Genomic DNA, 21,817 nt, shown 5'->3' on the forward strand with positions numbered 1-21,817 from the left:
AGTCCTCAGTAGGCAAAACAGCCCTCAGTAGGCAAAACAGCAGGCTGGTTATAGGGGAAAATCACTGCGGTCATGGGTGAAGCATGCAGTAGGAATAGTAAGCTGCAACAGGTGCTGATAACCTGTTTACAAAGCTGGGAATCCAGAAAGGCAGGTTTGTAGATATACCACCACGCTAACAGTCAAGGCTCTTATATCCGGCAGCTACACTGTCGTATTCACACGAGGAATTAACACCATTCGACCAGCTGCTCTGTTACTTCCACACTTTAGACAAAGGAATAATCCAACTCGCAAGCCGCATGCCTTTATCCTAAGGGACGCCACTTTGCAATCAACCACAGGTGTGGTATGACGTCACGTAGAGAGCAAGCGAGAGGAGAGAGAAAAAGGGAGCGATCACTCACCGTAACCCAGGTCGGCCACATCTACCCCCTACTTTTGAATCGCCGCCCCGGCGATTGATCATCCAAAACTAACACCAAGGCCTAAAAATTGACCTCTGGGTGCTAGCAATCGATGCCGAAGATGACGGCACATTCACTTGCGAGCCGACCGACCTTGGGAGGTGATGAACATTAGAATGTTGGCCTGCTGTAGTTCGTGCAGACCGTCGCGAGGGTAATTCACTGGCTCCCCCTTGCTCCGCAAGGGGTAAGGGGGAACAATGTACCTGTTGAGCTGGCATGTCAGATGTAGGCAATGGCTTGGGGACCACCGGGGTAGTGGGGCTTGTTGGTTTAGGTACAACAGGTTGTTGCGGAACCCTTGACACCAACAACACCACATCATCCTCACTACCTGAATCCGGTTCGCTGTCAGCCACTGCCGGTGGGATCTCCGGGGAAAGCACAGATGAACCTGGACCCACCTGCGCTTTTAACATGTCCCGATGGACCTGTCGAACCTTACTCGGGTCCCCCACTGGGGCAACGGTGTAAACAGCCCCATCGCCCTGAGGTGCCTTCATGACCTGATGTAAAACAGAACTCCAGGCATCCTAAATTTTGTGCCGACCTCGCACACCATGGTCGCGCAGATAAACCAATGTACCAACCGCCAACGATGCAGCATGCACTCTTTGGTCATGGTGTTCTTTGCGTCGAGCAGCAGCTGCGGACAACCGTTCACGGGCCCCTGCCAAGGCAATATTCAGCCGAGTGCGATGTTCTGGTACCCAATCCTGTACCTCTCCTGGCACGGGATCCTGAACTCGACCCAGCAGGAAGTCAACAGGGAGCCTTGGTTCCCTGCCATCAGCAGAAAAGGTGATTCACCTGTACTCTGATGGGGGGGACTGTTATAACAAAACAGCACATGTGGTAAACACGACGCCCAGTCCCGCTTCCGAGAAGAGGGAAGGGTGCGCAGCAAATCATGGAGGGTCCGGTTAAACCTCTCACACTGCCCATTTCCAGCTGGATGATAAGGGGTGGTACGAGATTTGTCTACCTGATACAGCTCGCATAGCTGTCTGATCAGGGAACTCTCAAAGTTCCGCCCTTGGTCGGAATGAATCCGACTAGGAACCCCAAATTTGAAGAACCATTCATGCATCAAAATTTGGGCTACCATGGAAGCCCGCTGATCTCGAGTGGGAACAGCAACCGTGTATTTACTGAATACATCGGTGATTACCAACACGTGTTCAAATCCATCACGAGAGGGTTCCAGGACAGTGAAGTCCATAGCCACAATCTCATTGGGTCTTGATGCTAATAGGTGGCCCGTGTAGCTATGTGACCCAGATCCTACCCTTTTGGCTACTTGACAGCGCTCACACCTCTGGACCCATTGCTTAATGTCAGAAGACATGCCGGGCCAGTAACAGCGCTGCCTAACCAACTCAGAAGTGCGCTCTACACCCTGGTGTCCATGGTCATCATGCAACCATTTCAACATCTGTGACCTAAGCACTTCAGGGAGGACCAACTGCAGGCACTCCTCGCCCCCGTCTGAACGCCAAGTCTGGCGACACAGCACCCCATCCCTCTCTGCCAACCGATCCCATTGCCTCAACAAAACCAGTACAAGCCCAGGAACCTGCCGTCTCTCCTCTGGAGAGGGAGGCACCTGCCACTTCCAAAAGATCAAGAAATCCTTCAGCGAGGGGTCGTCTTCCTGCAACACCTGAAGCTCAGCAGGGGAAAGGGAAGGGAAGGCTGAAATGGCCGACTGCATGGTCGGAAGCATTGGTCCCGGACAAGGAGCCTGCTGAAAGAGAGCAGGAACCGGCAACCCAGGAACTGCAGACTCTGCCATCTCCTGGCCAGACTTGCACTGGCGAAAAAGCGCATCAGCGTTTTTATTGCTGCGGCCTGGTCGATACTTTATCTCAAAATCAAAGAGTGCCAGTTGGGCTGCCCACCGATGTTCAAGAGCACCCAGCTTAGCCGTCTGAAGATGACTCAAGGGATTATTGTTGGTGAAGACCGTGCACTTATGACCCAGCAAGTATTCACGAAACTTTTCGGTCACGGCCCACTTGAGCGCCAGGAATTCCAGCTTCATAGAGCTGTAGTTGGTCATGTTGCGCTCAGTGGGCCGCAGGCCCCGACTGGCGTAAGCCACTGGCCTAACCCCATTCTCAGTTTCCTGAGAAAGAACGGCGCCCAGGCCATTATGGCTAGCATCGATCTCCAACACAAAAGGTTGTTTGAAGTTGGCATAAGCTAGCACTGGGGCTGACACCAACCGGGCCTTGAGAGCCTCAAAACTCTCCTCGCACTGTGGTGTCCAGGCTTCACTCAGAGCCTGCCCCGAACCCTTCCTTGATTTCGTGCCATCTATAGCAGCGACCAACCTATGCAGAGGGGCAGCCAACATGGCAAACCTCTCCAAAACAAAACGGCGGTAATAGCTGGCGAAGCCCAAAAAGGAACGCAAAGTGGTTACACTTGTGGGATGAGACCACTTTGCCACTGCCTCAATCTTAGCGGGGTCTGTAGCAACTCCCTCCCTAGAAATCACATGACCCAAATACTTCACCTCTCGCTGGAAAAAGGCGCATTTCTCGAGCTTAACCTTAAGTCCCTCCTGTTGAAGTCGGGCCAAGACAACCTCTAGCCGCTGCAGATGTTGGGATACCGTGGATGAATAGATGATAATATCATCCAAGTATAGCAGCAGCGACTGACACTGCTGGTCCCCAAACAGCCGTTGCATCAACCGCTGGAAGGTACTGGGAGCGTTGCACAGCCCAAATGGCATGCGGTTCCATTCGAACAATCCAAAGGGCGTACAAAACGCGGTCTTTGGTTTGTCTTGTTCAACAACTGGAACTTGGTTGTACCCACTGGCCAGATCGAGAGTAGAGAACCAACGAGCTCCAGCCAGTGCGTCCAGGCTCTCTTCAATACGGGGCAAGGGAAATGCGTCTTTTCTGGTCTTGCTGTTAAGCAGCCGGTAGTCTACGCACAAGCGCAGGCTACCATCTTTTTTACGGACCAGGACAATTGGAGAGGCATAAGGGCTACTACTTTCCCTAATCACCTGGGCTTCCAGAAGCTGGTTGATATGAGCCCTGACGGCCTCATAATCTGAAGGTGGGATTCGCCGGTATGGTTGCCGAACAGGGGTGTCATCAAGTAGCGGTATCTCATGTGAAATGAGGGTTGTACAGCCCAAGTTCCCATCCCCGCTGGAGAACACGGAGTTGTACCGCTGCAAACAAGATTTTACCTCCTGTTGCTCTGACCTGGTCAAGACAGACAAATCCACTTCCTCAATTTTATCCTGACAAGAAGTGGAAGCAGCCTGCGTGAAAACTGTGGCAAGGGGCCCCTGCTCCTCACTAACCCCTGCCGGGAGGCTAACAGCCTGTACCTTGCTTAGCGCCCCGAGGTTAGTGCGCGGGTGCAGAAAGGCTTCGGCTGTCCCCACGTTGGTCACAGGGAGGTATACCGTACCTCTGGTCACCGGTACAAGACACGGGGAAGCAAGTAACCCAGCTGGCAATCCTGACCCCAAAGGTTCAAACAGGACAGTCTTGCCTGAAAACTGCTCAGCGCAAGTGGTGGCTACCAACTTCATAGTTCCTCCTGGGATGCACACTGTTCGGGGACCTCGTACCTTAATGGTCCCAACTGGGTCCCTTGGAACTTGCACCTCAGCCTGATGACATTGCTGCAGGGCCTCCACAACTGATTCTGGAGCCTGGGATACAGCACATGAATGAAACAATGCTGGACCATGCTCCCCAAATAGCTCCTTGTAACACCGGCGAATGACATTCATCCCCAAGATTCCAGGGGCAGACACCACACCAGGGGGGTCCTTTACTATCAGAACCCCACAGCCAGACATCACCTTACCACAAAGTGACACACTGAGCTCCAAATAGCCAACATAGGGAATAGCCAAGCCATTGGCAGCCCGAAGCTGTAACCACTGGCAAGACTGCAAACACTCCTGTCCCCAGGGGGCAAAATGCTCCAGAAAGAAGCTTTCGGTCACAGTAGAGACCATCGAGCCCGTATCTATTAGACATTGGACAGCTACCCCCCCTAACAAAACATTCATCGTTGGACACGATGACATTAGGTTGCTCAGCCGTTTTTCTATGGAGCCTAGGGACCCCCCACTGAACCGTGGCTCATCAGCTCAGTGGGCGTCAGTTTTCCGACGACCCAGCAGAAGAGCGCGGGTCTACAGAGTTACCCGAAGTACCAGCCATTGCACCCACACGAACATGGCGTGATACACGCTCCCCATCGCACTCCCTAGCGAAATGCCCGGGCTGCTGACACCGCCTGCAAATCACCGGCCCCTTTAACACAGGCCGGCTAGGTGTCCGTGAACGTTGCAGAGAAGCCACTGTCTGAGTAAGCTGCTGCAACTGTTCCTGCTGGTGTTTTAACAGCTCCCGGAGCTCACCTAGCTCTGAATTAACGGGACGGAGCGGAGCGTGACCTGAGCTGCCCTGTACCCCACACTGGAAGCCACATGCTACGGGGAGTGGGTGGTGATGTTCCTGGAGGGAATGGAACCAACCGGGTCAGAGAGGGCAGCCACGGCCCCATCTACTCCTACACTTTTTTCCTGAAGAAGCTGTTCCTTATCAGCTTGCAGCTTTGCAACCAAGTCTCTAAGCTGCTGTAATTCTTCCTCCATATTCAATCAAAAAAAAAAAAAAAAAAACAGGGGGAGGGGGGAAATTACCTCAAACTCAAGTACACACCCACCCCTCAGACCAGATACTGCTGTTTTGCCTAAAGTCAGAAAAAAAAAGTTTTAGTTTATTAAAATTGCAAACAAAGAAAACAAATAGATGGCACAATAAATCACAGAACCAATTCTCTGTCCCCAAGGTGTATCCTGAATGTGACGGTGTGGTCAAGGCCCTTTTTCCGATGTTTAAGTAAATTGCTGCGACAATGCCACCGGAGGGAATTTCACCCTCTGAAAAGTCTTACTTTTAAATGTAGAAAATAAAAAAAACAAACACCTTAATAATTGCACAGGTTCAAAATTATACACTGGGACAGAGATATGGTTCTAGATTAACAGTTTCTTTATTTGTCAAAAATGGGCATAAAACCATAAAACCAGAAATAAAACTACAATAATAAGGGCTCACGCAACCGCAAAATAAACAAAAATAAATAAACCCAAGAGATAAAAGCCAAGCTAGACTTACAAGTAGCAGGGGACCTTCACAACAAAAAGAAAAAAACAAATAATCACAGCGATACACACACGCACCGATCTCACCCCAAGTGCAGCACAGCAACCGTGACCACAAACTGGACAAAACCCCACCACCAAGAAGGGCCCACACTGCTACTGGCTCGTCGCTGTCCAGTCAGAAGAATCTTGATTGGACTGATTAAATATAAATGCTAATACACCTGACAAGAGCATCATTGACAAACCAAAGATGAGATCAATTATTAATATCAATAACCATGGATCAATAGATTATGGGGATGTGAAATAACTTGGTGTGTTCTGATTTATGTGTGTAATGGTGATCTTATATCTCATGCTTAAAACACAACTCAACAAACATTTGCTTCCTTCATTGCAATATGACAGATTCTCTTACTGTACCATGAACTGCATAAATGATGTTTGCACAGCCAAATTCCAAAGTGGAGCTGGAAAGCTTCTGGAGTCCTTTTGCCAGGAAACACACTGAGCAGCTTTTGTTGCACACACTGACGAGGAGATGACTCAGAATGAAACTCATCTTTTAGTTTCAGATTCAACTTTTGCTGCAAAAACCTGTAACATCATCAAAAAACAGTACAAATAATGAAGAACGAATATGTTTCTCTGACTTTTTCATCTTAAGTAAACTACTCAAAGCAACAGGTTTGCATTTTTTATAGGTACTGGGAACTGTGAGAGCCATTTTATAAGAAGTTTGATCCAAAGTTTGGACAGACTTTTGTGAATGTGTAGTTGAATGGAGGGCTGTGAAAGGCATTAGAGTGTCCAGTTTTTCTACTGTGTGACTATGTTGTGATAATTCCTGAATAAATGTTTGAACTCTGAATTATATTATGCCCACATAATCAAAAATGGCCTCCACCTCGCCTCCTGCCCACACTAAGAAGTGGTGCACGCCAAGGCTGTTTCCTGAGTCTAGCACACTACTTCCTGTAAAGTCAGGACTACATACCAATTCACTAACCCACAATTTAATTCACACAACTGCAACACAAAGGGGATGAGACACCATGTAGGAGGGCGCGTGCAGAAACAGTGCAGAGTCAACTTTCTGGGGGCGCTCATAATAATAATAATAACAATAATAATAATAATAATAATATATTATTATTTTTTAAACATCACAAGCCCAAAATGCTCATAATTAGAATTAAATATAGTACAAAATAAGGTGTGAAAATCATATTTCTTATGGCTGCAAACCTCAATTTGCTTTTTATTTATGTTTATTTTTTCTTAAACGTCACTTTTCTCGAAACAGCCCCCCCCCCCCCTTCCCCCCCATCATGTGACCTTCCTCCACGGTATAAAAATCCTTCTGTCGGACTTCTTGTACATTCCTGCCTGCAGACCTCTGTCTCCAGCCTGGCCACTTTCTCTGCTTCACTTTCAGGTAAACTTCTTAGTTAGCAGCTCATTAAGTTAGCAGCTTCTGTGGCGAATCTTTGTAGAGCCTTTCAACTTAAGGGGGCGACGTTGTCGGCATTTATACTTGTGTTGGTGTATTATGCTTTAAGAACCTTGGGGTCGTGTCCCGGTGTTTTATATGCAATGCCAGCCAATAGAATAGAATAAAATATGATGCTTCATGAGAAAAGTGACTCTCGCAGCCACCTTTCATCCCGGAGCCCTGCTGAGGCTTTTCCTTCACTTTCTATGAACTGACAGATTTCCTCAGGCAGCTCATCGCACCTGTGTAATAAGGCGCGTCACCAAATTCAGAAACTATTTACTCCAGAAAAGACTGAAATTGCCTCTTACAAAGTTCCCTGTCTGTGTTACTGTGTTTATGACGCGTTCTGTCTTCAGGACTTTGCTGCGCAGCGTTTCCTGCTGTGTGACGCAGTGATGCACTGTCAGCTCACCTGTGCAGGTCCCCCTCTTCATCTTTTCCGTATCTGTCCCACCAATCCGCTCTTTCCCCCGCAGCAAGTGAGGAAAAGAGACAGATGGTTTACCTCCGATGTCAGCGTTCAGGTCTTTTGCCTCCCGCCTGTTTGGAAAATCCCTGTTTTCCACTTTTCTTTTGGTCATTTTTGGGGAGTCAGGCAGCTTAAATGTCACTGTGAAAAGTGCTGACCGATGTTTTATCCGCTGATCACTGATCAATCGGCAACACGGAAAACGGGATAGCGCACAGTTCGTGGCCTGCCGGTGTTGTGCCAAAAAGTGATCGTCTGCCATAAAGTGATTTTCGATGTTTCTATGTGCTTTTATGTGTAATGTCTTTGCTTATATTGGTGAATAGAGTGTAGTCAATAGGATTTATGAAGGGCTTAAATATAAAATGAAGAAATGGCCTGTTTTTCAATTATGTTTATGACTCTGCATTATTGCACGTACATTATAATAAATCCAGTCCTCTTTGGTCACTTAAAATATCTTTATAGAGAGTAATGTTATATTTGTTCTGATTTCTGCTGCTCTCTTGGCCAGATTTCTCTTTAAAATCTGACCGATCACAGTTTTTACCCTGATAAATAAAGAATATATAAAAGTCGCTGCTAAACACTGATTGCAGCGTCTACCTTGTGACAGAAATGTTCTTTCTTACTCAAAATTACTTGGTATCATTCACAAGAGAAATGTTTGACATATTTTTCACAGATTCTAGGTCAGCAAGTCATTTACACAGTATAAATACAGGCAATCATTTTCTGGCAATCACTTTTTGGCAGACGATCACTTTTTGGCACAACAGGCAGCTGCTGCAGTGCGTGGAATTTGTAGTATAAGTGGTGGGAGCACATTTACCCGTAGGCTATTAATAATAACTATATGAAATCATCTTGCTGGCCGTATAAAATTAGATCGTGGGCCGGAAGTGGCCCGCAGACCTTGAGTCTGACACATGTGACATAGAGAAAAATTGCAGTATGGAAGTTAAAATGGGCAGATGAATTGTTAGTACAAAAAATTATTTCTTATCCGATTACTTGATTAATTGATAGAATAATCGATACAGTACTCGATTCTGAAAATAATCGATAGCTGTATTCAGAAAGCCATAGTCAAACATTAGTTTTCAGCACCAGTGGAGCTGTGAAAGGCCTTTAAGAAAAATGACATGAACCTCGAGAAATGTAACTACAGGTTCACAAAGACTGTGATTACGCTTTAGGTGTGCTTTCTGGTTACATGTGTAGGCCCCGTCACTCAGTTAACAAGTGGGAGCAGCTTTTAGCGGTTAGTATTAGCTTGCTAATTAGCATTACCACCCCCGCCCCTGGGGGGGGCGCCTAAAAATGTGGCCGCATACACCTCAGAAAGTATATAGCTGCGCCCCTGCTTCTCATCATTATGTACTGCCGCAGACCTTGCTAATCCAGGTGACCTCCGAGCCTGTGTGGCCTCAGTGAAATTATTTGTTAATTAAAACCTTCCTTTTTAATCGCGCTCATAGTTAAGGCTGGATCAGCTGATCATGAACTGTCCTTTAGTTATGCTGCAGTAGACCAAGGTTGCTGTCAGTGTTCTTCATTCACCTCCTTTCACTCTGTTTATACTCCACTCTGCATTTAATCCAGAGTTATTATTAATCTCTGTCTCTCTCCCCCCTCAGCAGATGACCCCCCCTCCCTGAGCCTGGTTCTGATGGAGGTTTCTTCCTGTTAAAAGGGAGTTTTTCCTTCCCACTGTCACCAAGTGCTGCTCACAGGGGGTCGTTGTGACTGTTGGGTTTTCTCTGTATTATTGTAGGGTCTTTACAATATAAAATGCCTTAAGATGACTGTTGTGATTTGGCGCTATATCAATAAAATTGAACGGAACTGAATGATTATTAAAATTCTCGCCTTATTAGGATTTTTCTACATTCAGACAAAATGGTGAAAACGATGAACTATGAAGTCACCCTGTTCACTGGACATTTGGCCTTTGCCTCCACATTCAACGCTGTCTACATTAAGCTGGTTGGCACAAAAGGAAAGAGCAAACGCACACATCTCCTGAGCTTGGAACCATCCTTCTTCAAAGGAGGCGTAAGTCTGAAAACCATCTGCATATTTATGTATGTCTCATGCTTCCTTTACCTTTGGCTATTTGAGGTGATTTAGGACGTTAAATACTCATTCAGGAAACCTACCACCTACATATAACTCTGTCCACCCTTGTAGTAAGGGTATGCTAATTGCTGTAATGTTAAACCTAGACCTTGATCTAGATTTTATCATATACACGTGATGCTGATCCCTTTTAATTTTTTTCAAAAATCTTCTCTGATTATTTCAGGTGTCACGCTTTAATGTGTCCTGCCCAACCTCCCTTGGAAAGCTGGTGCTGATAGAGTTAGACAAACAGATTTATTTTTTCAAGGACTCCTGGTATCCTGCTAAAGCGGAAGTGAAATCCCCTGAAGAAGAAACCTACCACTTTCCCATCTACCAGTGGATCACTGACAGTGAGGTGCACTACTTCAGAGAGGGAAGAGGTATGTGGAAATGTGCCTGTTCAACATCCTGCCATGACAACAGAAGATATGAAAGAAAGAAAACATCGATAAAGATGATCAATCAAATTGCAATGAGAATATATTAAACCTTAATATGCTCTCTTTTTTTGTTTCATTTTGAAGCTCTCCTAATCTTTGAAGATGACAGCAATCTTCTTGGTGGATACAGTCGGCAGCAGGAGCTTAAGCAGCGACAGAAAATCTTTCAGTAAGAGATTTTAATTTTTCATATCTCAACATTAAGATGCCTGAAATCCTCTTCTGTCTCTTCTGTCTCCCTCTCTGCCGGAGGGTTGCCGGTTTGAGCCCCTGTCCCTGCGCTGCATTGTGTCCTTGGGCAAGACACTTAAACCACATTGCCTAACAGTAGCGCCGGTCTCTGGCTGCATGACCGCAGATGCTCGTCTCTGGATGAGTGATCTGGAACCATCATTTCGTTGTGTGCCTTGTGCGCACAATGACAATGAGTTGAATCTAACATCTAACATATGAAGATAAATATACAACAAGTAAAATGTAGCAGGATTTATGAAAATGTAATGCTAATTTCATGTTTGTTTTTGTTATATAAACTAGATTAAGACTGCAGATTGACTGCTCTCCAGACTCTTGAATCCCTCACCTGTCTTTCTCCCAGATGGGATGTGTATGAGAAGGGGGTACCCCACTGCATTAAGGCAGACAGCCTTGATTCTCTACCCTACGATGTCCACTTCTCTGTGACCAAGACCGCAGAGATGAGATACACTGCAGTCACAGGGTGAAGTCCTCACGTCCTCTTACATATGTCTGAATATCTCACTACATGTCTGATGAAATGATTTTAAGAATAATAAACTTTTTCTTTTCAGACTGCTAGAGTTGGAACTGATTGAACTGGCTGAGTGTAAGAGCAGCTGGACTCGCATCAGTGACATCAGTCACCTTTTATCTGCTCATCGGACTCAAGTATTAGGTAATAATCAATCAAGTTCATAGAATACTGCATTATGGTATATGTTCAACTACTACTTCAACTACTGTTTCTAGTCATATAATGCTTCATACCCTGCGCCCTTAGGGTGGCATGTATAATTTTTTGTGTTTTTGATTATTTTCTGTCTTTTATCATGCCAATAATTCCAAACATCGTTCTTATTTGAGTTCTTGTTCCCAGGTTAGTTTCAGCTGGCATTTTGGTACAAGCCTAGTTTGCTTTACTGTTAAAATATCAATCTTGAATTCCTTATTTGTCTTAAGCCTCCGTTCATTGTTTGAGTTTAGTAATCTTTTGAGTGTTTAGTTCCCTTAGTGCAGTGGATCCCAAAGTGTGGGACGGTACTGGCAACACGTAACAGAAATTTAGTTTAAAATTACTCACAAGTATGCATAGTTACATATTTATATTAATGTGTTTATTGATTTAAAAAGTGAGTTAAAGCTGGTAATAGGAGGTGGGTCCAAAGTCCCCAAAGTAAAGTCAAACAATATTATTTTTTCCAGACTTTGTTCAGAAACACTGGAAGGAAGACTCTTTTTTTGGCTACCAGTTTCTAAATGGTGTCAACCCCACGTTGATCCGATGTTGTAGAGCACTGCCTGAGAACTTTCCTGTCACTGGTGACATGCTGTCTCTCTATGGTCAGCATAGTTTGGCAGATGAAATGAAGGTAACAGTTTAATTTCCTTGACTGTAACATCCCTTGTCTCATATTGATCTTAATAACACAGTCACTGTAATGTCCTGGTCGCATGCATGGGATCAAATCATTTGTAATTCTTTCTGAAATTTCAAACAGAATGGCAACATCTTCCTGTGTGACTACAAGCTTTTGGATGGAGTGCAATCAAACACCATCAAAGGAAAGAAGCAGTACTTGATGGCTCCTCTCATTCTGCTCCAGAAGACCCCTGATGGTAGGCTAATGCCAATTGCTATTCAGGTGAGTTTAACAGTGAATAATACCAAAACTATAAGTTGAGACACTATCTCTGAATCACACTTAGCATTCTGTTGCATGTGTTGATGCAAAGTATGGGCTCCCACTGTATGTGTGAGTGTGTCAACTGACATTGCTCTGAATCATATAATATAGCAGGACATGTTTTTGTAGGCTTGGGCACAAAGGGGCTTGACTATTGACTGGGCTGAGTGCAGTCTAACCAGTTACAACCAGTTCTGTGCATTCTGCTCATTGTCACTGGCTCTCTGGGCTCTTGCCCCTTGACTGTGGGGGCTCTGTCTGGGGTCTCCCTCCTTCCTCCTCTGGGTTGTGTGCGTGGTTGCCATCAGGATGTGTGGCCTCGGGTCTTCTGAGCTCCGGGTGAACCGTGGATGGCCTGGGTCCCCTGGGTCTTTCCCTGTTTGCATCTGGATCCTGAGGGGCATGGTTGTGGCCTCTTGCCCTCATTATTATGTTCCATGACAGAGGCACATACACATTACTACAAACCACAGCAAGATTGTGTGTATATACGTATATGCACCTATGTACATGTGAATATGTGTATGTATGTGTATTTACCGCCTACGCCTAGAAATTCTGTCCATAAAAATTATCAACAAAATTGGTGACAAAGGGCAGCCCTGGCGAAGTCCACCACCCAGAGGGAACGAGTCTGACTTATTACCAGCTATATGGTACAAGCTCTCACTGTGGTTGTACAGGGACTGAATGGCCCACAACAATGAGCCAGACACCCCATACTCCCGCAGGACCTTCCACAGGATACCCTGAGGGACGCAGTCAAATGCCTTCTCCAGGTCCACAAAGCACATGTAGACTGGATGGGCAAACTGCCATGCACACTTGAATATCCTTGAAAGGATAAAGAGCTGCATTGTTGTATTGTACCTCTTGGATCCGGGGTTTGACTAATAGACGGACCCTCCTTTCCAGAGCACAGGCCATGCGTCGAGGTGAACTCGACTATATCTAGGTGGTATCTCTCAAACTCACACACTAGCTCAGGCTCCTTCCCCACCATAGAGGTGACATTCCATGTCCCAGTAGCCAGTCTCAATAGCCGGGGATGGGTCCGCCAGGGCCTCTGCCCTTGGCCACTGCCCAACACACACTGCACCCAACCCCTTCAATGCCTCATGTGGGTGGTGGGCCTGCAGGAGGGCGGGCCCATGTTGTCTCTTTGGGCTGTGCCTGGCCGGACACCACAGGCTAATGCCCAACCACCAGACGCTTTCCCTTGAGCTCCCTCCCCAGACCTGGCTCCAGGGTGGGGCCCTGGTAACCCTATACTGGACAGGGTAAACAGTTCCCTTGTTGGTGTTTCCATAGCGGTCTTCTGAACCGCTATTTGTCTGGCCCCTCCCCCAGGCCCAATTTGCCATGGGAGACCTTACCAGGGGGATAAGCCCTGGACAACACAGGTCCTGTGATCACTGGGGCACACAAACCCCTCCACCACAATAAGGTGGCGATTCACGGAGGAGGGCAGGAAATTTCCCCCCTACTAAATAATCCACAGTCAGCTGTTTGTGGGATTATATCAAAGTGGAAGTGATTGGGAACAACACAAACTCTGCCATGAAGAGGTAGGCCATGTAAAATCGAAGAGTGGGGTCAGCAGGTGCTGAGGAGCATAGTCCACAGAGGTCACCATCTTTCTACAGAGTCAGTCACTATAAACCTTTGAACTTCATGTGGCCTTCAGATTAGCTCACAAACAGTGTGTAGAGAGCTTCATGGAATGGGTTTCCATGTCTGAGCAGCTGCATCCAAGCCTTACATCACCAAACACAATGCAAACTGTCAGATGCATTCATGTAAATCAGTGGTTTCCAAAGTCAAGAGTGCTGTGGCCCCCTTAAAAACCAGAAAATCTCCATGGGGACCCCCTTTACAGAAAGTTTTGAAATTTTCCTTGCTAGAAAGCTGTCTTCACCTTCATCAAAATACAAGAGAAAGTGATGTATTTACTTGAAAATTTAACTTTAAAAAAATGCATGTAAAATGCTAATGCCAATATGTGACCCACTTGGCAAAGGGACAAAATCGTCAGTACGAGAGCAGCAAAGTTAGGTCCAAGCAACGAGTAATATCACAAACTACCGTATTTTTCGGACTATAAGTCGCACCAGCCAAAAAATGCATAATAAAGAAGAAAAAAACATATATAAGTCTCACTGGATTATAAGTCGCACCGGGGGGGGGGGGGTTAATTGATAGAATCCAAGACCCAGAGCAGACATTCCATCTTGAAAGGCAATTTAAAATAATAATGGATTAAAGAGCAGGCCGAACAGGGTTACGCCTACGTTGTGGTAACGTAACACATTCAGCTACATGACGCACACTAAACTGAGTACGTGTCTGGTATGTTAACATAACATTAACAGTTATTCAGATAACCACAGCATAAAGAACATGCAAACAAGTTCACCAAACCATCAATCCATTGAATTCTTCGTCCTCGGTATTACTTCTAAAAAACTCCGCACTCTCCGTAGGTAGACGAAGCGCCGCTTTCTCTTCTGTGTCGCTTTCGTCAGACTCGTCGTCAATTGCAGTTCCAATTATTCTGGCCTTTCTGAATCCTGACAGGATGGTTTCAGTTGTCACTGAAGTCCATGTTTTGTTGATCCATCCAATGACTTCCAGGAAAGTTGGGTGGCGCATTCTCCCGGTTGCCGTGAAGCTGTGCTCTCCATCCATCATCCACTGCTCCCACAGGTTACACAAGACTGCCTTAAAGCTCCGGTTCATGGTTCCGGTTCATGTCAAGTGTCTGAGTATTTTGGTTAATGTGTTAATAATTTCACATATAAGTCTCTCCGGAGTATAAGTCGCACCCCCAGACAAACTATGAAAAAAAGTGCGACTTATAGTCCGGAAAATACGGTAAACACCATCTTAATTCATTTTTTAAATGCATTTTTGTAAATGTGTAACTATATGCATAATTTCATGTTTCTAAATGAGAACTGGTTCTCAAACATTTTATCTGTCTGACACCATCTTCACCACCACGACACTGTTCACACACTCTGCACACCCTTCAAGATTACTCCTATTCTGTTTCTCTTTCTATCTACACCGTGGTAGAACAGCTTTAATGTACCTTCAGTGCACCTGGACTTGCTTCCCTTCCACCAGGTATACTACACACAATATTAAATTTGTCTGCTTTTCTTCTCTCCATATCAGCCAGCTGTCTCCATCTGACAGTTATAATCCCCACATTGTCATGTTAGATTGTTTTCAATCAAATGTAGGTAAAAAAGATCAAATGCAGTGAATAAAAAAATAAAACCTTTTTCCTTCATTCTCCTTCAGCTAAAGCAGAAACCAGCAAAGGACAACCCAATCTTTGTTCCTACTGACTCTGAGACCGACTGGCTGATGGCAAAGATCTTTGTGAGAAGTGCAGATTTCAACTTCTTTGAAGTCAATGCTCACCTGCTGCGCACTCACCTGCTGGCTGAGGTTTTTACAGTGTCAGTGTTGCGCAACTTGCCCATGGTGCATCCTCTGTACAAGGTAACTGAAGCTCAGGAACCATTGTGTTTTAAGCTAACACTGTTAAATGGCATATAAAGCACAAAGACTTCCAACTTTAAGATCTGTCTTTTTCTTTAGTCCACTACGGTTGAATTCTGTGTGGTACCATCAAACCCTAAGTAGACCCCTGTGATTCAGTATCGTATAGAACTAGGGTGGGGAATTAATTTTCCCAGAGGGCCACATGAGAAACTAGGACAGTTGTATGTATACAATAAGTGCTATTGCTATTTTGCTTGTACTTCACCTACAGTTTTCCAGCTCTTTTACAGTATAACTAACTGTTAGTGATTCAGTGTTCTTAACTTGAGGAAGTCAACTATTTTAGTAACAATGTTAATGCCATGGTTCATTTTAGCACTGACTTACAGTCCCTTATAACTTTATTAGACCACCTGAAATGAAAACAGAAAAAACAAATATTTTAGAAATGTGTTAAAAAACTTGTTTAAAACTAGAAACATGTTATTTATTAGGTGACAAACAAACCAATTCACAATTTATACCAAAATTTGAGCCGGTACATTGGACTTCTCTGAGTCAGAAATGAATCAAGCAAACACATTTTTTCTCTTCAGGGCTGCTTGTAAAGAACATCTAGATCAAAAGTAATAATGTGCTTCATTATTTTGTTAAACAGTTTTTTGGGGGTAAAAATGCTTGTAGATTGCATTTCTCTGAGCGTAACATGGGCTGACATTGGTTTGAATTTACTGGGACATCCACTGCTGTCATTGTGATGATGCATTAATGAATGCTGCAGACCAGCAAACTGCTAAAACATCTGCTTTTAAAGTGGTGGCCACATTTGCTGATGATCAATTAAGTGTGTTTGATTAGCAGTACCTGGCTGCTACTGGCCCTCTTTATTCCTATGGAAGCAGTGGAGGTGTGGTTGGTATTACAGTGTCCTCTGAAAACTTTCTTTTTCATGTAACTGTATGAATAAAAACCATCAAATAAGCAACATAGAAGGAATTTCCTTACTGATGAATTTCCTTCTTTCTATCAGCTTCTCATACCTCACACTCGTTACACTCTGAACATCAACTTCTTGGCTCGGCAACTTCTGATATCCAAGACTGGAGTTTTGACTCGGGTATGAAAAAGACCAACACACTGAACACACCAGAATCTAAGCAATGTTTTCTTTTTCAGTATCATGTAAAGGATTTGACTCTCACTTGTATTTCACTTTTTTTCGTAGTTTGCAGCTTCCGGTGGAAAAGGTGTAGTCACAATCCTGCAGAAAGCGCTGTCCTCACTGACCTACAGCTCCCTCTGTATCCCAGATGATATCGCTGAGCGTGGGCTGAATGATGTACCAAACTTCTACTACAGGGATGATGGACTGAAGCTCTGGGAGATCATCCACAGGTTCCATAAGTGCTTCACACACTGATAAATGAGGCCTAACCTGATCATTAGACTGTGGAAGTGTTACCACTCAAGTACAGTACCACTCAAAAGTTTGGACACACTCAGCCATTCATATGAATGTTTGCAAAGATTTTTAGGGTACATTAGTTATATTAATTCCAAAGTCTAGAGCAAAAACTTTAAGTGATTCATACCTGTATCCTTTCCTGTCATCCATTACTATCAAGAAAATAAGTCATCCATTTAAAAAAGGGTTAAAAAATAATTTATGGTGTACATTGTGTTTAAAAACCTGTAACATGAATGGGTTTGTGTTTCATTGGTTTCATTTATCAAAGGTTTGTGAAGGAAATTCTCAGCTATTACTACAAGACTGATGATGACGTCCAGAAAGACTGTGAACTGCAGAAGTGGATTCAGGACATCTATGAACATGGATTCCTTTCACAAGCAAGCACAGGTGAGCTGCATATGGACCTATTCTGCTCACTTCCTGCTCCATACTTTGACTCTAATAGAGGACATGCGGGACTTGAAGTCCAACCATTACACAGACACAGGAGTAGTTAATGGAACATCAACAATGTAGTAGGTAATGTTTATTATAATTAAAATTAAAGTACAGAAGTAAAGTGATTAGATGTCTTGTCAACCACCAAGACCTGATGCTATGACTATGTCACAGCCCTGGTTCTTGACCAGCTCTAAACTAGCTGACATTATTATACCATAAATAAACCTAATGAAGGCATTTGTGCTCAGATGGCAGAGAATGCATTCAAACACTAATTTCATGAACATTATAATCCAGGTCAAAACTTTCAGCAGTGATTCTTGTCCTCCAAAATTCCAGCAGCTACAAAAATGAATCCGAGCATTTAGAGCAGTTTGGCTTGTATGGCCTGCTAATACATAAGCTGGTCACAGCATAATCTCAGACTTTATTATGATAATAACACTCTGTGTGCACCTAATATTCTCCTAAGTGTTTGGAAGTGATGACAGTTGTTTTCTTTCCGGTGATCAGGAATTCCACAGAAATTCACCACTGTGGCTGAAATGGTCAAGTTTGTTACCATGGTGATCTTCACCTGCTCTGCCCAGCACTCAGCTGTCAACTCTGGACAGGTGAAGCCTCCTGACTTCATTTCATTTCACTGATTTAGGTTGCAGTCATTTAAGGCCATGTCAGAATCATCAAGGGTCTAAAGTGATAAGCTGAACCTGCCTCTAGCTATTTTCTACTTTCCAAACTACTTCAGCACCCATGCTGGCTACTTTCCTAATACATGGAGAGTTTTTAAACTGTAAATATAATTTAAATGCTGATAGAATATTATTTAAATATCTAGATTGGACAGTTGAGCTCAGGAACATCTTGCTTTTCATACTGAACTCCTGCAGCTCCCTGCAAGCTAAGATTAGCTTGAGGCCCCACCCACTCTTGAGCCTACCTCTGGTGACCCACCACCAAGCTTAACCCATGAATAAGTAGTCTCATGTAGTTGTGTTTGGTTTGGTTGGACTTACTGCAGCTCCTGAGTCTGCCAGCCAAAAGTCTCCTCATACTCATATATATTCCCAATATTTGATGGGAATATTAGCACTCTAGTTTCAAGCGTGCTCTTTGTTTCCCCTCCATCAGCTAATCAACAGATTAGCCAAGTCAGGCCTTCATGTTTTTTAGACCCCTGACTCATTGGGCTCACATGGACTCAGCATTATTTAGAGGAATCTGGGAACTTCCCCACAACGGACGATTCTGGTTTAGTTTTCTGTCATTTTGTGATTATTTTTAATCACTCAGCTTGTTTCAAAGTCCTGTTAATTTTCTTCCAGTCCTTTACTTTTATTCTTGTGCATTCCTGGTTCCAATTTGATTTTCCCCTGAATGAAATTTGCCTTTTGTCGCATGTATCAAGATCACATTTGATTATAGATGTTGAATTTTACTCTTCCTCATCTTTCCTGCATGTTGGTTGTTTTCCTTGTGAATCATTACATCATGAGCTTGAGTCATCACCTGGGATCTCCGCTCTCTAAGAGTTCATAAAGATATATCCAGTTGTTTTTGAAACATTGTGGACTGACTCGTGCTACCATCCCTGGAGTCTGCAGGTTTTAGAATTTGGCTGTTTGAGCATAAGAAAGCCTAAAAACACAGAAGTATTTAAACACTGAGATCACACTGCTCTGTGCTTCAAACCCCATTCATGACCTGTTCATTATTTCCTGCAGTACGACTTTGGTGCATGGATGCCCAATAGTCCTGTCACCCTGCAGCTTCCCCCGCCAACCAAAAAAGGGAAAACAAGTGAGAAACAGATGCTGGACACATTCCCCAGCATCAATACAACAGTTCATGGCATGGCCGTCATGTGGCTGCTCAGCAAGCAGTCCTCTGACTCTGTAAGTGTTCACGTTGTGCGATGTACATTAAAATGTCTAAATGCTTAAGTCATACTCGTGTAGTTAATGTGCCTCTGATCTCATGTCACTCTCCTCAGGTCTTTCTTGGCCAGTACCCACAGGAGCATTTCACTGAGGAGTTTCCCCTCCAGAAGATCAAGTATTTTCAAGAAGAGCTCAAAAACCTGAGTGCAGAGATCAAAGCCAGAAATGAGAGTTTGGACCTGCCGTACACATATTTGGATCCTGAGATGGTTGAAAACAGTGTTTCCATTTAAATATTGGAAGCTTTTGTTTACCAGCAGGATCTAATATATGTGGTCTTGATAAATTTGTAAATTGGAGCAGTTTCAGTCACGTTGTCACAGCTTTGAGACAGTGATACAACCATACACAACAGGAAGTTCCTCCATTATCATACACTTTCCTCTTCAGCTGAATGTAAATCCATTTATGGCATCATTATTGTTGTGTGCCTGAGCATGCAGGTGTGCTACATCTGAACTGTAGGTGCGCTTCCCTTTTCTGTGAAGCACAAGAACAACAATATGTACTTAATAGGCAACCTCTTAATGCTGGATATTTTTGATCATACTAGTCAGAAGCAGGCTTCATATTATGCCTCTTAATACTGTGCAGGATTATACTGTAGCATGGTTAAACATGTGATTAACAAAGAATTAATACTCATGTAAATTTACTGTAAAAGCTGCATGTAAGCCTGTGACTTGTCCAAAATGCCCCCTGCCCTATGACCTGGAATAGGCCCCAGGCCCCTGTGACACAGAACTTATGGAGAGGGAGAGAAAAAATATGAAATGATGGTAAATTTTTGCTAAAGTTCACATTAGGAGAAATGCATAAAGGATCTTTTGGGGAGTGAAATCTCAGCAGAGGGTTGCTGAGCTGATCAATAATCTAGTTTACTGTCTGCATCTTTAAGGTGGATTCACTTCAATTGTGTGTTCATGCAATATTATCAGAAATATGGAAACAGACAAAATGATTCTTTCTGTTTAAAGCAGTTCTCAGAGGTCAGTGATTCCTTTGGACTTTAGTCATGTCACTGTATTTACTGTGAATATCACTTGTTGGTCTGAGTGTTTTTATGAGTTCAAAGTATAAATTAATAATAAATTAGAGAGCTTTATCAAAGCTGTAGCTACTTTATCCATCCACTGGGTGGAGACATGACTCTTCATTAGGAAGAGCTGAAGAGCAACTGGGAAAAATGGCTGTGAATGACTTCAGTGACAGAGAGTGTTTCAGAAACTGTTTTGGTTCAGACCGTATCTTAGAATAAAGCAAAACAAACAGGAAGTGTGATGTCGTCTTTCTCACATGAACTAATGTCTCTGAGGAGTGTTTCATGCAGCTTCTTGAATCTGCTGCAATGAATGAAAACAGTTCTTAACACAGTGAAGTGTGCCCAGTAAAGTGACCTGTTTGTGTAGACTCAGAGAACAGTGGTGAACAGCAGGAAGTTAAGCAGGGAGCCAAGGTGACTGAAGGTCAGGTCACCTGTGAAACAGCATGGCTGCTACCTGAACAAGTGGCTGCTGACCATAAAGCTGCTGTTTGCTCACACAGTGCACCAGAGGATACACTGGATTTATTGATAAATCTTCAGATTCCCTGTTCCTGCCCACCATATTTACAGAAATATATGGAGAGGCACTGGACAACCTGCAGCCCTCGGTTTTTAGTTCACTGCTCATACAAACAGTGAAGCACTTCCACCACAGACTGAACTGACTCCAGCTCCTTTCTGTCTATCTGACGACATGTGAACATGACAGCTTTATGTGGTAATGACACCCTTTCACTTTTCACTGTGCGCTGATTACCACATATGTGATGACACACAGACAGGTTTCGTTAGAACTGTTTCCACTGTTCTTTATTATAGTGTACACATGTACAACAATATGTCTGTGTAGATTCTCAGTCATCCAGGTCATAGTAGTCTCTGGAGCTTGAAAAAGGCGACTGGACTTCTTTTTGTTTCTTGAAGACGTTTCACCTCTCATCCGAAAGGCTTCTTCAGTTCTCAACCAAATGGTGGAGAGACCCAGGTATTTAAACCCCTGTGGGCGTAGTCCCCTGGAGGTGGTTATGACCCTCTATTGATCATGTGCGTGAACACATGTGCCCAGGTGTGAAGAGGGCGTGGGTCATATTTAATCAGTGGTTTCAGTTGAAACCAATTTAGGACTCCGCTCCATTGTTTCCTGTGGCCTATTGAGGTCACTGGAACAAAGGTGTGAATGGGGGTTGAGACGTCTGGGAAGGGAGCTCAGGACAGCACTGTAAGCGGGGGAAAGTTGGTGACGTAATCCACCTCCTCTGTTCAATGATGGTTGTTCACAGTGGACATAGATGGCTTCTTTCACTCCTCTTTCAAACC

At 44.2% G+C, this 21,817-nt stretch overlaps 1 protein-coding gene across 1 annotated transcript; it reads left to right on the plus strand.

Annotated features, from left to right (window-relative positions):
• The first annotated feature begins 7,027 nt into the window (after window positions 1-7,027).
• LOC115793495 (hydroperoxide isomerase ALOXE3-like) lies at window positions 7,028-20,713 on the plus strand. Its single transcript, XM_030748524.1, has 15 exons — window positions 7,028-7,066; window positions 9,476-9,653; window positions 9,904-10,102; window positions 10,247-10,331; window positions 10,761-10,883; window positions 10,975-11,078; window positions 11,606-11,772; window positions 11,902-12,045; window positions 15,397-15,600; window positions 16,634-16,720; window positions 16,829-16,998; window positions 17,340-17,461; window positions 18,029-18,129; window positions 19,240-19,410; window positions 19,509-20,713. The coding sequence occupies exons 2-15, from the start codon at window positions 9,498-9,500 to the stop codon at window positions 19,686-19,688; spliced, it is 2,013 nt and encodes a 670-aa protein (XP_030604384.1). The 5' UTR covers window positions 7,028-7,066; window positions 9,476-9,497; the 3' UTR covers window positions 19,689-20,713.
• Window positions 20,714-21,817: the final 1,104 nt, after the last annotated feature.

Source organism: Archocentrus centrarchus, chromosome 2, assembly GCF_007364275.1.
Source record: "Archocentrus centrarchus isolate MPI-CPG fArcCen1 chromosome 2, fArcCen1, whole genome shotgun sequence".
NCBI classification, from domain to species: domain Eukaryota; kingdom Metazoa; phylum Chordata; class Actinopteri; order Cichliformes; family Cichlidae; genus Archocentrus; species Archocentrus centrarchus.

What these genes read in the sequence shown, in the direction of transcription:
- LOC115793495 (XM_030748524.1), top strand. Translation starts at nt 9,498, where the DNA reads ATGGTGAAAACGATGAACTATGAAGTCACCCTGTTCACTGGACATTTG. An exon ending in CCTTTCACAAGCAAGCACAG is followed by an intron (nt 17,462 to 18,028) that starts GTGAGCTGCATA and finishes TCCGGTGATCAG; the next exon opens with GAATTCCACAGAAATTCACC. An exon ending in GCAAGCAGTCCTCTGACTCT is followed by an intron (nt 19,411 to 19,508) that starts GTAAGTGTTCAC and finishes CACTCTCCTCAG; the next exon opens with GTCTTTCTTGGCCAGTACCC.